The sequence below is a fragment of the Atta colombica genome, unplaced genomic scaffold (assembly GCF_001594045.1).
Source record: "Atta colombica isolate Treedump-2 unplaced genomic scaffold, Acol1.0 scaffold275, whole genome shotgun sequence".
Classification (NCBI taxonomy): domain Eukaryota; kingdom Metazoa; phylum Arthropoda; class Insecta; order Hymenoptera; family Formicidae; genus Atta; species Atta colombica.
Window position 1 is genome coordinate 636,274 of NW_017259376.1, and position 19,173 is coordinate 655,446.

At 34.4% G+C, this 19,173-nt stretch overlaps 1 protein-coding gene across 6 annotated transcripts in view; it reads right to left on the minus strand.

Moving 5' to 3' along the window:
- The window catches only part of LOC108689747, a 49,314-nt gene that overhangs the window by 9,270 nt on the left and 20,871 nt on the right, over positions 1-19,173 (minus strand). Inside the window, exons 1-2 of one of the 6 annotated variants that reach the window (XM_018196677.1) lie at positions 17,431-17,476; positions 16,260-17,275 (exon numbers count right to left, since the gene is read on the minus strand). The exons of the other annotated variants lie outside the window; for them this stretch is intronic. Coding sequence (XP_018052166.1) covers positions 16,260-16,837 — 578 coding nt within the window. The 5' untranslated portion in view covers positions 16,838-17,275; positions 17,431-17,476. Of the gene's footprint in view, positions 1-16,259; positions 17,276-17,430; positions 17,477-19,173 lie in introns of those variants that run through there. 6 annotated transcript variants of the gene reach the window in all.

The following is a 19,173-nucleotide window of genomic DNA, read 5'->3' on the forward strand; positions in this document are numbered from 1 at the left end:
AGCTCATAAATAAAGCTCCATTACTTAAATTATAACAAAAAGTAGTGGAATACGAGTGCTTGAATGAATTTTTTAATGGTAAATAAAATATAAAGTAAACATTACATGATTAGATACAAAAATTTGGAGTAATTATTTATTTATAAATTATCACATCAAGTAAAGTAGTAAACTTTAAAGTTTTTCTCTTCGAGTTAACACATAAACCAAAGCAAATTTCCGATTTTTTTTTTGGTTTTCAATAATTCAAGGTTCGCTGATCATTCTGAGAGTGAAATTTCAGTCTCCTTTTGAAGAGTGAAATTATTCACTTCACAAATTGAGAATTGACTCTTGCTTGGAGTAATTCATCACTTTCTAAGAATAAAAAAGTTTATTCCTGCTGGACTGGTGTAACTACCACTTTTTTAGAACTTTTAGGAGTGAAATTTCACTCCCAAAGAGTCCATTAATAATTTTCTGATCTAATTTTTTTTTCCAGCGCTATTAATATCTTCAACACGAGCGACAAACGGCACGCGAAAAATGGGCCTTAACTCGCACGCAAGAGACCAGATCGCGCTTGATACGAGTCATAGAGAGAGAGAGAGAGAGAGAGAGAAAAGAGATTGGGAGAAGGGATAGATGATGACAGTCGATGGAGAAGGGATGCTGAAAAGAGAGGGAGAACCGGAGGAAGAAAGAGAAAGAGAGAGATACGGAGTAGAGTTCGTTGCACCCGCTCGCATTCACTGCGCTTTATAGATACGGATATATAGGTTTCGCGGTACCAATTCTGAAAAGAGCGTGAGGCTCTTCCTTCGCGTTGGAGAACGCTGTCTTATTAGCGATTAGATAACAATGTCCATTTCTAGGGTAGACCCTTCCACATCATTAACTGTTATCTTTCAACTATGTTCTATTTCAGTTTTAATAATTGTTACAGAGTAAACGCAAAATATATGTTGGATTAAACATTAAATATCGTCAAAAATACAGATAATTATTTAAAGTAATTGCAATTTGTGTGTGAGAAGCGATATTAAAAAAAGCTTAATAATTTTTACCAAAAGATTAGTCATTAACGATTTAGATGAATTTCACGTCGTTGAAACCAATTATTCTCGCCAGAGATAACTTAAAAGCAAAGAACAATACAAAAATCAATCGGGTGTCAAAAGGTTCAGTATTAGTTCAAATTACAACTGTCAATCCAACAGAAACTTCCCTTTCATTATGTTTTAATCTCTTTTTCTTTTACGATACTCGCTAACAGGTGGTCAGCGCAAACTCGCTTTTACGCACGACGTAATTAATTCATGGATGTGTGCATAATCAGAAGCTGTTCGGGCAGTGCGTTTAATGTTTCATAAAATATATCGCGATATATAAACTGCCTTATAGAGGCGCAGGGAAGTGAAACGATGTCAAAGTACAACGATACCGATATCTTCGTGCGAAGCGAACACGTCGAAGAAGGAGGGAGAGAAAGAGGAATACACAGGAAGTGCGGTAGGAAAAAGTAAAATGATGCACTGTGAAGAGCCGTGGCGAAAGAATGCCCGCATATTTTTCTTCCTTAGATTTTTTTTAGACGGGTAAATTTTACCTTTAACTTTAAGGAGATTTTCGAAGACCCCCTTAAAGTGAATTTATCTGACCAAAAAAAAAAAAAAATCTCGAGGAAGACGAAACTCTCTCATTGTTCGGAAATGTAAGATACCCTTCAAGTGCACCCGCAGAAACTTGGTAACATCTCAAACTCCCACCACTACACAAAGCACCATCAGTTTTCAAAGATCAAATATTCACAAATTCGCAAAAATAGGATCTTCTTATTTCATAAAATATATACCTTGTCGTGAAAAATATCAGATAAAGGGCATCTCGTTTTACATCGAGGGAGAAAGGAGAACATCTTGAAACGGTCCTTTGTGAAATGCGATAAGCCTTGAATCAGTCCATTTAATTGTCCATTTTCCTCAATGTAGATTAACTTTAATCTCGATTTAATTTATACTTTATTTTTTTCTAATTTTTAGAACTAAAGAGAGGTAAAAAAAATGAGTAAAATCGAGGATTAATAAAATTAATCTATTTAATAAAAGTAAAAGACTTTGTTAAAAAGACATAAAGCACGATCGATGCGACCAGCGCGCACACGCGCATCACAAGACGCATTGTACGTGCATGTGCAATGTGCGCGCAAATTGTCGCCTCTCTGTCGTCGCGCGAAGGAACGTTTCGCGTACCGACCGCGAGTCGCGGTTAATGACCCCGTCCGTTTAAAACAATACCTGTATTTTCGCCGCCGTGCTCTACCTTTCACAACCGGTCGTCTCTCGTGCGCGAATATTAACTTTCCTACCTTTCCGTGGTATAGCGATAGCGAAAGCGAGGGGAGAAAGCGCGACCGTTCGGTGGGCGGCACTTTCTTGGAGTCCTGCGAAAGCACGCAAAACAGGAAAAATATGATATTCTGTGAGCGGCGAACGGTGACAAGATCTTCGTTGTAATTGCATTTTCGATGGCCGGAGATTCTTACGACGGTGATGAATTTTTTGACAATGATTCGAGTGGAGCGAAAAGGAAGATGTTAAAAAAGGGCCAATTTTTGCCCAAAAAAGAATAAATAGAAAGGTTAAAATCTACAAAAAACATTATACCTTTTAACTGAAAATCGACCGATAGAATTAAACACATATAAGTGGAAAATGCTATATTTGGTCAAAGTGATTTTTCATGCTTAATAATATTTCTTGTAAATTTATACAAATTATAAATTTTTCCAGTTCAAAATTGATTCAAATTATTATTATTAGATACGAAAAATCGCCTCGACTGAATATAGCATTTTTCATTAATATGTGACTATTCCTTTTATACCCTTTTGGGTAGAAATCAGCCATCGGCCTTAACTTCTTTAGAGAAGATGTAAAAAAATTCCTTTGAAGAGTTCCCACTCCTTCGGTTTTTGACCGGAGACTCCAGCTTTTTGAACGAATCTCCGACTTTTCAGTATGGACGAACTTTGGTCATACAACCGCCCTAAACCTTTTTTTTTTTCTTTTAAATGGGAGTGTTCTACCGGTATATACTCCCATAACGGTCTTCACTTTTATATATATTTCTCCATTTTCCTTCGGTTTTGAAAAGAAATCTTTTTAGAAGCATGGAGATTTCTTTTCAAAACCAGAGAAAAGGAAAAATCCTTTTTTAAGAAGACCACTATAAAACGTTAATTTCCGGCAGAATCCGGTCAGATCTCTGACAAGAATATTGTCAATTTTTAATGGAACAGTAATCGAAAAATAGCAATCGTGCTCCGGACATTAAAAGGGCTTAAAAGAGGATGAGTAAATTTATGTTATTTTCTAACTCACGTTCACCAATCCAATGGTAAGCTTCGCAGGCTGAAAATTTAATAAGGAAATATATTCCACAGCACTGTATAATTTCTTGAAAGTCCAACAAATCGACAGCTCTAATAACGCACATGGACAAATAAATATATCGAACGTTGCACCGGCGAATTGTGATGCCGAAATAGTCTATTAAAAAGCAGTTTCGATTGTTTGTAGTTTGCAAAGCTATTTGCACGATGTTGATGCTTCAGTCACTTTGCGGCCTCCAATTTCTTCGCAAAACAATTTGTTCGATGTGTACACATGTGCGTATTATACATAAATATATCGGCGTAATTTATATCTTCATTAAAACGTTCCCACGACGTTTCGGGGGCATCGTTCTCGCGCCGCGGTCGTGCACTATTATTATTAGACCGTCGTCGATGAAACTGCACCGCACTGTGAGCGGGAAGCATAAAGTTAACTTGCAGCAGTTATAAGTAGGCCGAAACGATCCGTCGCAACAACCGTTTACGCACAACTGTTCACGCGATCCATCGACAAGTATGAGCGGCGCCCAACATCGGCGTCTCTCTTGCACACAGATCGCGCATTCCCGTAATCTTTAATGAGCCGCGGTACGCCCGCGCGTAGCGAGATAGAATGGACGGAAGATCCGCGATGAAGAATACACGCACGCACGCACGCATGCACGCACGCACGCACGCACGCACGCACGCACGCAGGCGATCGTTCTCGTCAGCAACCACGGCCACTTGCACTTTTCACCGAACGTCTTTCCTCTACCGACCACGTTCCTTTCCTTTCTCTCACCTTCCGCCTACACTCTACGGCGGATGCAGACTGATCCGCCAATCGGTCGGTCTGTCGGTCTCACGGGAGGGCTCCCTCCAACACCACCGTCCTCGCACTCAGGTAGCCGGTAAGGGAGGTCATGAAAGGTCGCGCCACGACGTTACACAACAACGTCGTTCGATGCTCCAATCTTTGCCGGCGAGGTGATTCCCTTGGAAGAAATTGGAAGAAGAAATTGGTCTCGATTTCTAGCAGGTCTATGAAGGGATGCGACGTTCACGCCGTTCTATTCGATCGACGTCCTCACGGTGCGCTCGAATGGCTTACGAAAGTCTGTCTCTTTCCCTCTCAAGGCTGTGACGAAGAGGAAGACACCATGGAACGCGAACGTGCATCGACCACGGCGCGGTATCGGGGTCGAGAGTTCCACGACCGAGTGCAACGGGCCACCTACCTACCTCCTCTCCTTGGCCACGACGACGGCGGTGGCGGCATGCCGCTCTCACTCTCTTCTATCCGCACCGTTCACCTACTACGAGAGCGAAGTTCTCGCGCGTTCGCGATTGGCCGGTGTACTGCCGCGTCACGACGAGCGCGTCGCCGAGCGTCGCCTCGCCGCCAAGCCGGCCGTCTCGGAGTCGCTACTCCTCCCTCGGTGCTTTTGCCAACCTAGCACGAGCGACGAAACCGACGTAGCCTCGCCTCCTCGATTAACTTCTAACTTCTTAGCTTCGCGTGCGCCTCGAAATTTCTTAGATCGACGTCTCAGAGATGAATACTGAAGCTCTTTTACTTGCGGACTTTTAGCTTTATGAGGCGTATACTCACAGTTTCTCTTCGTAAAAGTTCATTTATTTACGTGACTTTCAAATTATTAATATTACGTATCATCGGAAATAAACTTAATAAATCTTAAATACTGTAAGCTGTAACTGTACTTTTTATCTTCGCTTCTTAGCTTCGTGCGTCTCGAATTCCGTGAATATCTTAAAAATATATAACGGTGCATAATGCATGATTTTTAAATATTTAGATAAATGCTTTTAAACGTAGTTTCGGTATTTTCTCAATGAACAAAAATATTCTGGAAAATCAACGCATATTTTCGTGGCCTTGTAATTTTTTTATTTTTATTATTTTTTGTTTCCGTAATTAAGTCTCAAATTAGAATTCTCTCAAAATATATTTTACTTGCACTTACTACTATTATTAAAGTTGATGAATATTCCTGCCTATAAATATCTAACATCTGACATGTAATAAAACACCTAATAAAACGCCACTAATAGCATATTATCCTTTAATTACATTGCAAGCTAAGTCATTAGAATACTGATACTTTTGCAGCATTGTAAAATCGTAAAATATTCAAAATTCCTTAGTTACAAAAAGTTATTCAAGTTTTTTTTTATTTTCGAAGAATTAATCAAACATTTTATAATTTTTTAAAAGTTCAAAATTTTTTGATAGAAATAGAAAAAGAAGAAAGAGAGACATTCAAAGTTTTGTGAATTGCATAGCAGGAAAACAAGTCTACTTATAATTGTATTTAAAATTTTTTAACTTCATTAATTTATTTCAATACCTATGTATATTTAAATTAATTTTTCCTACATGGTTTTTTTTTACAGATTTATTCAGGTACAGAATGGAAATTATAAAAGTTGCACAAGGACTTTATAAATTACTTTGTATACTAGAAAAGTTTTCTACGATAATTGTTACCTCACATTATAGTCGTGTTTACTTTTTTTATTTCAACTTCGTATTTATTTAACTGGAAACTAGTGCTTGGTTCTATAGTCTATTTGTAAATTTAATACTTCATATATAAACGAGATATCAAAAATATTTAACGTAGAATTCAAAAGCTGCACGAGCAAAAAGACGATATTGGAACATTAAACTTCGCTGTCGTAACGCAAGCGGGATCGCGAAACGCATTAAACACCATAGTAGGTGTTACGTTACGTGGCGATTATTGTGACGAATTATGCGTGTCCGCGCGTATCAGTGGTTGGAATTACGTTTGTCGCGCCTCTGCTGTTCAGACGCGAGGACAAACGGCGGAAGGTAAAGCGCGAGATATAAACGCGAGGAAAAGCGAGGAGAGAGTGTCAGGGACGAGAGAACGATTCTCAGGAAAGAAACAGACTTTCGAGCAGCGTTGGCCCTCGAAGAAGGTCAGCGTATTAAACAGTCAGGAATGCATATCCTCATGAGGAGGCGCACGCGCGATATAAAATATGCGTTTCGCCTTCATCATTGCACAAGCGGATGCCTATTACGCATGGATGATGACGCATATCTTGGACCTTCGGGACGCCTTCGACAAGGAACAACAGAAGGGATATGCATAGGGAATGAATGCGCATCTAGAAGAACGCGATTTTCGATATCCCTATTATATTGAGTTTCCATAAAGTCGCACTGTCATCCGAACTTGAAATTCAGAGTTGTTAGCAAAACCAAAAAAAAAAAGTTTTCTAACTTTTCCCAATCACTTTTTAGAAAAATTTCCTGACTAAAATAAAGTAAAATTAAAACTTATAAAAATTATAAAAATAATAAGAATAAATAAAAAATAACATAAAACTGTTATGGTACTTTTTTAAATGTTTTTAAAATAAAAAATTTCAATTTTGTGCTTTTGAAAGGGCAGCACTTCCTTTCATCTATTTCTTCGATATATCTTAATTATGATATATATATATGATATATATAATTTTTAATTTATTCATCTTTAATTCCTTTTTTATTTCATTAAATAGCCTCTTTTCAAGTTTCTATTTTTTTTTATTCATATTGAGTTTTCTTTTGTTCTTTTAACAGCACTGTTAGCGAAACAAACAAAAATTTCTGTTTCCCGATTTTCCCTGACCGTTAACAATGTTGAAATTGACAAATTTTATTACATTCTTTGTAAATATAAAAGAAGTTTGCTAGAAATAGAAAAATACTACAAAGCAATTATTAAAGGTTGCCGCTCTTTTGTTCAATGCAGTATTTACTTTTCGCATCCCTATCAATTGTTATCTTTAAATTTTGCATATTATCTTTAAATTTCGTTTATCACATTTTTATTATTCGCTTAATTTATTTATTTATAAATATTTAACAATAATATACATATTTACTCGTTAAAAATCAATTGTATATTTTTTTCCAATAGATATACTGAAAATTTTTTTTACATTTGTGATCATAATTACATGTTACCATAATTATGCTTATTATCGTTATAATGTCAGTAATAACTTTGTGCATAGTTCTGTTCACGAATATATATAGTTGGCATCCAAAAATTATAGTTATAAATTATAGTTATAAATAATAAATATAATATAAATAATAATATAATATAATACAATAATATAATATAATACAAGTAAGAGTCCAACATATAAATTTATATTCAAAAACAAAAAATTACAATTTTAAAGTTATTATATAATCGATTAGTATATAATAACTTTAAAATTGTAATTTTTTGGTTTTTGAATATAAATTTATATATCAGACTCTTACTGGCCCTATATTGTATTTACTATTTATTGTTATAAAGAGCCCTTTATTATTATTAATTTAATTATTATTATCATAAAAATGGTTGCAAAAATAGTTGGTTACTATAATTCAACTATAATTTATAATGGTTTTTTATAACAACCATTTAAATGTAATTGACAAAACACACAAAAAATATATTTGATCTTTCATCTAAAATTCTGCTTTAGAAATTAGAATTTTTGCGCATTCAATGGTGTATCGTGTATGATTTCAAGGTCATGCGAAAAGTTCGGTGAAAAAAAGAATTCCCTGCTGAGATTTCGATTTGACTAATCTAAAGCAGTTAGGGGTGCGTAAACTCCAAGTATATTTTATCCTTGTTCAACATTCGGTGAACAAAGATAAAATATACTTGGATACTCAGGTTAACATAGTCGAATTTTAGAACGCAGCCTTAAAGGTATCATGGTGGAAATAGATTTCATGGCAGATACTAGGCACAATTTGCATAAATTAAAATAAATCGCTTATTCGTAACCCGGAAGATTCTCAATAATATAAGCCTTTCAGAATCATAAATCGAAAATGACTTGCACAAAATCCAAGATGTTCTTCAATTAACATCCCAAAGAAGATTATGATATTCTTCGCATACATCCTATGTTATAACCACGTGTTTGTCTATCTTGCCAACTTTTATTCGCAAAAAACTCAATCCTAAGATAAAGGCAAACCATAACATCGACATGCTGTATTTCGCAATAGGGCATTATACTTGAAGAAGAAAAAAGAATTATGTCACACTTGTCGACATGTTATCTCTGTCGGAGACGGCGCGGAACGCAAAGAGGGAAACCTCGAAGAGCGATCGAAGTCATGCTATTATTATGGACGTTGAATCGGTTACGAGAGAGCCCGAGTCTCGTTCTCGTCGTCGTCGTCTCGACCTAATTCGCAGACACTCGCGCGGAGGAGCGGTCCCGCACGCCCGAGATGTCCCTGAGCGTTCTGTTCAAGGACGCGTTCTTAAGCGCGTTGGTGAACCACGAGTGCGCTTCGCCACGTCTAGGTTACGCTAGGTTGCAACCCGACTGCCAGTTTAAAGATCGAGACGTAGATTCAAATACGAAGATCTCCGCCATGTTACTTAACGACAAAAGACTCGTTTATTTTTCCCTCGGCAAATGTACTTCGAATCGCTCAACCATAACTTTGAAGAATCTTCATGAACTAATTTCAAGTCACGAGAGAACAAATCCGTAGCAACACTTTTTGTAAATTTAACAAATCGTTTTCATAATTTTCATTTAATTTATAGAATCCTGGCTCTTTTCCATAAGCTTGGAGATCTTGATACGTTTCAAAAAAAAGCTCTGGCATTAAATAAAAATAAAAATATGAGATTGCAAAAAATATGGGATATCAATTTTTTATTTACATTCATGTTTTTTATGCGAAAATTGTTATTAATTTTCAGTTTCTTATCAATATCAAATTAATTTCTGAGAAAAGTTTAGTGTTCTCTAGAATTGTTTTAAAAATATTCCAAAAACTTTTTTATCTTTAAAAACTTTTTTTTTATCTTTACTCTTAGAGAACTTAAAAAATTTTAATTGAATTGAATAAAAAATTGCCAAACTTTCTCTTTTTTTTATTTTCATATAGAATTTTCATTAAAATTTGGAATCAAGTAAAGTTTTGATCGAAATTAAAAAAAATATGAATTTTGATATAAAAAAATAGTTTTTTTTTTGGCATATATAAATATATTATATATTGTTATAATTGTCTAAAGATTATCGTGAAAGAATAACTAATAATGGTGTGTCAAGTTATTACACTAATCATCAACAAATCTTTGCAGAAATGCAACTTAAGTTGGCAGAAACTTTTTTGACCTTCATAATTGACCTTCTCGTGATGCGAGTTTCTAGAAAGATCTCAGGTATAACAGTAGGGATATTTGATTCCAGGTACAGTTTATCTGCGCATGTTACAATATTATTTCTAAAAGTCTTTGTGTAGCTTCATCTACGTATATTTTAATTCTTGTTTTCAAAAATTTATTTTTCTTTAATATTACGCAATGTATTATATTTATTTTATATTTTATATTATGTTATGTGAGTATATATAAATGCATTATGATTTCTGCGAAGTTAAAATATTTTAGAATATTTTACTTCCTAAATTTTAATATTAATTATAATTTTTCAAAATTTTTAGCAGAACTCATAAAATTTCTATACAAAAAACAATTTTAATGATTAAATATACAGAAATATATTTTTATAAAAATGAAGATACCTGGAACCAAATATTTCTATCATCTTTCTAAAAACTTACTGCATTACAAGAAGGTCGATTACAAAGATCAAAAAAATTTCTACCAACTTAAATTGCATTTTTGCAAAGATCTGTTAAGACCTGTTGTAGTTGGCGCAATTAGGTACTCATTTTCGATAATCTTTATTCAATATTTTTTAAACAATTAAATTATGACTAAATAAAGATAAGCAATATCCTTATGAATGTAAGTGAGATAAAGGTAAAAAAATGTAATTGTGATTTCGTTAAATAAACCAAGAGAGCAAAAGTACGTTGCAGAAACATGTCGCAATCCTCCACGAGTTATATGGCTGTTCAACTTTGTGCCCGATCGATCGTTAGGTCGGTCGCATCAAAGTCCATGGTACGATCATACAAGTCGACATAATCGTAACCCCTCCGGGTCTAACGTGAATACAATGAGATAGCAGCTTATTCAGAAATGCAAACATTCATAAAATAACTTCATGCTTTCTCCTATTTTTAGCAGACTCTTTATACGTTTAAAGATCATGGTGAATGAAGAGCCAAAATTTAAGTATGAATAATGAGAGAAAAGTTTGAAGTTGGTCTGGTCGATCTATCTTCATACTAATATACAATATGGCAACTTAAAATAAATCACCAAAAAATGTCAACCCAATAGGCAAAAATTTTATGATTTAAAGAGACAAATAATAGTAAAATTTATTTTTTTTAATTCAATTTTTTATGATCATAAAAGTCATAATCATTTTTAAAATGAAAATGTATGATTTTTTTTACATATATAATTCTTCTAAATATTTTGCATACGAAAGTATTAAAGTAGAGAAAAAAATCAGTAATTTTACGAGAGATACTTTATTCTGACATATTTTTTTAACAAAAAATATATTAAATATCCCGTAAACTATTCAATTTTTTATAACTATACCTTAATACTTTTATACGTATAATAAGATGAATTATAGATGTAAAGAAAATATAGTAAAAAAAATGTGTAACTGTATGTTAAAAATTTATATATCAATAACAATACTACATCACTCAATAGCGATAGCATTCTAGAATTAAAAGATATCGTAAAAGTTATTATAAAAATCGATCTGTATCAACTTCAAATTCCCCCCCCTCCCCCCCAAAACCAGTCGTCAACTGCCATGAGACCATGAGCTAAATGATTTTTCAAGACCTTGAATGCTCAAGGACATACAGAATCTTTGAGAAACTCTCCCTTCTTCCTTCTCTCACTTGGACACTCTCTTTTTTTCTTTTTCTTATCTCATCCTGTCTTATCTGTACTATAAACACAGTTTGTTTCTACAAGAAATACCGATATCATGAGAAATAGAATAGACGAAAGAAGGACGATTGCAATTTATGATCTTAGGTTATGCGTAAATAAAAATATCGATAGAATCTTTGATAGTGATGCAATAAAAAACATTATGAGCATTCTTTTTGACCACGTGACAATTGAATATTTCAAACTTTCTGGATCAATCAGAAGGCTTCCCTCAAGTTGTTCCTATATTTGGTCAATTCATTACTATTCGTTACTATTCGTTACGATGATCACGATGTGAATTATGGTGCTCATTTTTAATCTCATTTTATGTACTAACCGCGGATATAATAAATTCACCGTTCGTTGTATTTTAATAATAATTTTTGAAAAGAAGAATCTCATTTTTCATCTCGTAATTTTTTTAGTAAGGTATTTTCAAAATATTCTCATTTTAAACTTTAAATTTCTTGACTACGTGTTCGTTATCGCCGTCTACGTAACTCTTTGTGTAAGATTGTATTTGCATATGTCATTATTTTAGAATATAGCACAAGCGATAATATTTTTTTCGTTATCGATAACGCGTACCAATAACGATCTTGGATTCAAGACTAATTGTAAGACTAGACGTATCACACAATTTATATGCAACAAATTATAGTAACATGAGTCAACTGCATTAATCAAAGTGTATTTCAAAATGCTATTGAAAAGATGCCAAGTTTAAGCATTACTGCTTTATTATTATGCATCATTAAGCAAATGCAACGGAAAACATTATCCTCAAATAACTAAATGATTAAAATTTATTAGTGTTAGGACTACTTCTATATTTATGTATACATAAATTATAATATATTAAGTATGAGAAAAAGTTCGTGGCGATTTTCCCGTTACATCTAACGGAAAAAACGCCACGAACTTTTTCCCACACCTAATATTTTGAGTTTATCAAATTCGCCAGATATTTTTCTACAAATTTTTTTATCCAAAAGAATTTTTTTTCAAATCATAAACAAAAATTAAAAAATCCAAATTTAAAACAATTGGCTGAATTCTAAAATATAAACAATTGAAGTTTCTTCTTTAGTTCAATTTTACACTTTTTGAAGTGTTTATTAAGGGTTAATGTTGTTTTTTATTCAGAGAATAAATTCCTTTCACATTTTTATTAAAATTAAAGCTTTGTATTAAGGAATATGGGTATAATTACCCGATTTTGGTAGATATAAATGGTAGTTTATTTTATCTACCCTTCTTTATAGGATAAAAGAAAAAATTGTATTTTAAACGTTATAAACAGGACTTTTCGGAAATGTAGAAATGCAACAATGTTAGGTTTGTTCTTTATAATTGAACTAGTATACATTTATGTACTTAAAATAGAATAGACATATTTAAAGTTCTGCGATAGCGAGATAAAAAATGCAATCCAGTGCAGCAACAAAGATCAGATCTATTGATTTTTTCGAACTTTTTAAATCTTACAAAGCAAAATAAATGAAACAACAAAAATATACATTTACAAAATTAATTTCACATCGTTAAAATGATCAGAATTTTCAGAAATTCACCATGTGCATGTAATTGGCAATCTTGTTCTCCACGCATGCTTAAAACACGTTACCTTCGCATATTCCGTGAATCGACGTTTTACATAAATAACAAGGAATATCACGGTTTATTTTGTGATGCTTAAATCTTTTCATCACCATAACGATTGCAAATACTGCACTAATTATATGGAAAATTGGATTTAGATGAAATGAGTTAATTTTCATATATAATGTAGCTTATAATGTGATAAACAAAAGGTGCTACAGACATACAGGATATTGGATAGTATTGAGCGATGTATCAAAGATGCCTTATGAGAAACAAGTTTTACATATATTTGACGCATAGGAAAAACTACAAAAATCATTACTGAGCCTTGTATAAGCTTCACAATCTTTTTCTAATATCTTTTTTTAATATCTTTTTCTAAATCCAAAAAATAGAAAATTGATGAGCAGATTCAAAAAAGAAAATATGTATAAACATTTAAAAAAAGATGAAACATTGTCAAAATATTTATACGGATGAAAAAAGAAAAAGCACTATTTAATTCATATTGAGTATATTTATTGATGTTCAGACATTTTCTTTTTTTAATTTAACCATTAATTTTCACATTTGAATTCAGAAACAAACATTAGAAAAAATTATGAAATCAAATAGATTGTAGACTGTTCTAAGGTTATAGACCTATTCTTTTTCTTAGTCTAAAACTAAACTTCTTGCATTGTGTTAGCTTTCATCTTTTTTTTTCACATTAGAGAGAAAAAGACAAAAGACGAACCGTGCAAAAAGTTCATCTTTAAGTATAAAGAAAGAACAGGTCTCGGATCCTATACAGCCTACCTATTATAGCACTTATGAAACTATTCAGATTCCGATCAGAATTATTTTGGTTTCTCTTTTTCAGAAAACATAACAAAAATCTAAGAAATAATTGAACAATTCCGAATAATTAATATCTGCCCAGATTTTTTATATTTCATTGTCTTTTATATTTCATTAAGATGTACTTTCCACGTTATTATCATTTTTGCATCGTCCTCGACGATGTTCTGCACGGCTAAACACAATAGACCTTCATACGGAATACAACGAAAAGCGAGTGCAAGTCTACAGCGAAAAGCCTACTGTTTCCCCGAAGGACAATTTCATGCAAAGGATTTCTATTAAGCAAAAGATTTGCGATTCCTATAACTTCTCTTCATATAATATACGCAATTTTTAAAAATTATTTCACTGACAGAAACAGTAATTACAAAAAAAAAAAAAATCAAACTATATCCGAATAAATAAACCGTGACAAAAGACGTAGGTCTTTTGGAGAACGGAAGTTTAAAGAATAAGAATAACAAGAATAAAGGACTCCTCTCGACACGTATGTTAGTTTGGCTTCGTATTTCCAAGGTCGAGCCTTCGGAGTAGAAACACGACATTTCCTTCGTGCGCGTAAACGCCTCCCAGCGATCGAATATGCCGGGAAAATTATTGTATCAATGAACAAATTCGGATGTCTCGCTTAACGCACAGAGGCTTAATATCTTATCTTCTTCCGCGTGTATAATTCTCAGCGTGAGAGTTGTATGCGCTCATTTCACGAGAGTGATAATAAAAAAATGAAAAAAATAGAACAATGATAATAACATAAATTATAATTTGCAGAGGACGGAGAAAAATAATTTTATTTTATTTTTAAGATATATTATTATATATTACTGATTTTAAAATTATGAGTCTAAAAAGGACATGTTAAAACTACGATATATTAAAAAACTATTAAGTTGCTCATATTTTTGTTATCTCAGATACAAGCGTTATAAAACCTAGATAAATAAATTTATTAAAATTGTTCATATCGATTTTTTAATATAATTTGTGAAAATGTAACATAAATACATAATTATATTTTCATACTTTGCTCCGATATTCGATAAAAGACCATAAAAATATTGTAGATATTTTACATTTGAATACTACGTGTGTATATGCATTTTTATGGATTTATAAATCAAATTTCAAATATAAAAATAATATGTATGCGGTAAGATATTATGTATCAAAACGTGATAAGATTAATTAAAATTAAACAAAATTTAATGTAAAATTTGTGTTGCTTAAAAGTAACGTCCTATACAATGGCTGCTTTCGATAAATAACTAGTGATTCTTTGTTATAATTTAGAGAATTACCATATCCAAGATTTTCAAAATTTACATTAGAATTTACAGACTAAAAACTCCGGGCATTTCTCTTGCAATCCCAGATGCATATAAAAAATTGTACGCGTATAGATTAGTAAAATTGATTTAATCAGACCAGTCAACAAATAATTACTTCACATCTAATTGTTCATTAGTAGTACTAATTTAATGTAAAAAATTGACCAATTATAGTCGATCAGTCTTCTCATATTTGACTCCGATTATTTCCTATAGTTTTATACGATTGCTACACCTATTTATATTTAATATAATTTATGTACAGAATACAGAATAGCGTGGGAGGAGTCAAAGAAAAATTGTAGAAGACTATCTACAACTTCGTAATTATACCCAGATGCCTTTGGAAAATCCCCCTGGACGGTCCTGAATGCCCTAAGAAAAAGAAGATGGTTCTGAGGAAAAGAGAAAGGACAGCAATTCTATTATTGGTGGATATAGTTTGACCATTGCGACTGACACACATCAAGAGCTCCAAGCTATCATTTCATCCTTATTATTCATCGAATGTTAAACAAGGATAAATTGATATCTGGAAACACTCGATGTGTATTCCCGAACGCAATAGAAAAGCTTCAAACTGATGAGTCAAGTGAGACGCTTCCCTTTCTGTACTAAACGCAATAAATATAAAAAAATTTTTATTAAGAATCAAATATTTTATTAATTAAGATACAATATAAAATGAGTAAATAAATAAATAATTGTTGCAAAAATTATATCATTTTATAATAAGATAACTTTTATATTACAAAAATATAATAAAAATCGTTACAACTTAAAATTACTCGATAAAATTACTTAAAATAATGAGATTTTACTAATCAATTAACATATAGTAATTCAAATATTAAATATTATTATATATAAAGCAGCATTGAGTTTTTACTCAAAAAAGAAGTGTTTAATTTTATGATATTAAAATGTTTTATTCTTATCTTTTTTAAACATTTAAAGATATTTTAGATAAAAAAGTTTAAAAACTAAAACATCTTTAAGTGTTTAAAAACAGATACAAGAATAAAATATTTTAATATCTTAAAATCAAACACTTTTTTTCAGTATTCTTAAATTTTCTTCTTTCTTTAATATCTTTTTCTTAAAACTATTTTTTTGCTGTATTATAAGATGTATATATAATGTTACGGATATTTTTGCTTTATTATAATATATATATATATCGACAATAAAAAGCCATGAGCCTATGGCGGCCAAGCGTTTAAAATGACTCACCATACATTGCTGACGTGTACAAGACCGATCGCCATTAGAAAACATTCTTGTTGGTTCATCTTTGGCCGTTTCTTCTGATTTTGTTCAGCACGTTCTTTGATAACAGATGAAACCGTCTTAGTTTCACTACTACCTTCGTCTTCTTCGTCTTCCTGAGTCCTTTTATAGGGTTGTCGAGTATCCGGTCGATTAGAAACCGCCATGATGTTCGAAATTTTAACACGTGTTGCAGACCGTTTCTTGTCTGTCTCACGAAGCAACTTAAAACAAGGTTCTACTAATACTGGCACATCTATGGTAGGTACCGCGCCCAACCGCAATCGGTTCCTCTTCTGATTGCCTTGCATGATCTGCTCCCTGCTTTCATCCTCATAGAATTCCTCTAGGAAGTGCCGGGAGCAGATTCGCGCCGTCTTGATGTTGAACGGTGGTTCTCCATTTGCCAAAGGTGCACGGCCACACGCACGTACCCATGACTCGCGCAATTCGGTATTGTGCGGGAAACGGTGGTATCGCACCGACTGCTTGCGGGTCCGGCGATGGCTGTTGCGGCACGTGGCCACCGCGCACTGCGGCATCCTGAACGGCGCGATCTCCCTCTTATCGTCGTCGAGAACGGCCTATCAAGAAGCGCAGGAGGACAAAGCGACAACTGAGTCCGGCGTGGTACACATACGCGCGCGCGCACATAAACGCACAATCGCGAGCGCGGAGAACGGAAGAACGTGATGGCGAACGGCGGTGGTCGACAGACGATCCCCCCCGAAATTCACGCGAGACTAATTGATGACGAATGGTGAATGATAAGCGACCGCCGCCAACTCGTCTGTCCTCGGATGCGATTCCTCTTCTGGTAGCTTTGAGAATGTATCTCTGATGAATACTCTACTCCAACTGATTGTAAATCGAGAGTTCGTCTGGGTGAGACTGGTCATCGAGGGAAGCGTGAGAGTAACACTCGAGCCAATCATGGTCTAAATGGGTCGTACTATACGTGCGACGGCCCTTTTGGTAGCCTGTATATGGAAAAGACGCAGTGGGGGAATTGTTAATCCTCTTTTTCCTGACAAAGAAATCTGACAAAGAAAAAGAGACGAGAAAAGGAATAAAAATTCAATCAGATATAGAGAGAATAATTGAAGAACAATTATGTCAAAGACATTTTCGTTACCTTACTCAAACTTTCGAACTTCGAAATTGATGATCGAAAACTGGTGTCATAGGGGTAGTATGAACGATAATGGAAAAGCGAGAGACTGAGAGAGAAGAGCATGTGTGTTAGAGAGACAACGACAGACGAAGGAAGAGGAGAAGATCGAGTGCGTAACGTCCGCGAGAGGTGTCGCCTCGGTGAACGTCGCGGCTACGACAATCGGCTGCTATTCCCATTTACCAACAAGATGGCGTTATTGAAGCCGGCAGCGCAACCGGCCGGCATCAGAGGTACACGACACCCGGCAAGAAACACCGTGTGGACTGTGGAGAACGCGAGAAGGACCGAGAGGAGGATACCATTAGGCAGATGGAAAGCGCAAGAGAGAAAGAGAGCGCGCGTGATACTCACTTCTTACGACGGATGTTGGCACCGGAAGTGAGCGCGTATATATTAGGAAGACGAGAATAAAGGAAGCAAGGGGTAGTTGGAACCATGTGAAGAGATAACGAGAACGAAGGGCGACGTAATGTAGCGATAACGGTGAAGACGGCGATGATAATGATGACCACAACGATAAATAACGATAAATGACGACGTTGTCGACGATAACGACGACGACGACGGCGACGGCAAATTTACCCGCGCTCGCGGCACCACTCCGAACACTGGCCTCTTGCTCTGATCGGTCCGCAGCGCAAGAGGTGGCGGGCACACTGGCACAGCAGCTGCGTGTACCTCTTCGTGCCTGCGTGAACCTGTGAACCAATGATCGTGCGCCGCCGTTGCCGTCGCGGCAGGGATGACGAGGACGTCGTGGAGAGGGGAACGTACAACCTGGGGTTGCAAGGAAGACTGCCGCGCGCGCGAAGGCCGTCGACGGGGGGGAGACGCGAGGGAGGGGCGGCGGGAGGTCACCGCTACCATGTACCGAGGGTCCTTTAGGGGGTTCGCCACCCCTTGTGGCGCACACGCCGTCGCACGGTCTTCCGCATTTATCTGCCGCGATCAACCGTCGACCTGGCTTTCACTCTCTGCCAATATTCTTATATATCACTTATAGTTTTCACTTTACACTATATTTCTTCTTGTAATCTCTTCGCTAACAATCATCTTCTTGTACTCGCTTACATTCTCTTGGAATATTTGCGTACTTCGTTGTTAACATTTGTTAAAACGTGAAGAATGGAATTTCCAATAATAAATGGTATCATCATTGTGGTATCAGTATTATTAATGTCTACTGTATGTTTAATCTCTTTTGATTTCACAATCTCCGTAGTCTTTATTTTTATTATTTCTATTATTGTTTTTGATAATTGATCTTTTTGTCTTTTTGATTTTATCACTTTGTGACAATAAATGTTTGTTTTGTAAGGATTCGAAAAATATAAAAGTCAAACTGAGATTTTCGCTTTTAAACATACGCTTTTATTCAACAAAGTATCATTGTTATGTAAATGGTTCTTTTTCTTTCCTTTTGTTGTACTTCTTTTATTTTGTCTATAAAAGTGTGTAACAGAACATTCTATATCCAAGAATATCTCTATTATTAAAGTTCGTGGCCATCTTATCACTTAAACCATTTATATACGCTGTTATATCTTTTTCTACAGTTATAGTTAGAATTCGTTGGTCATTGAGATTTAGGACTTTGTCATCAGTTATTTAAATTTGAGATATATAAATATCAATTTTTCATATAGATATATCTCTCTCTCTCTCTCTCTCTCTCTCTCTCTCTCTATATATATATATATA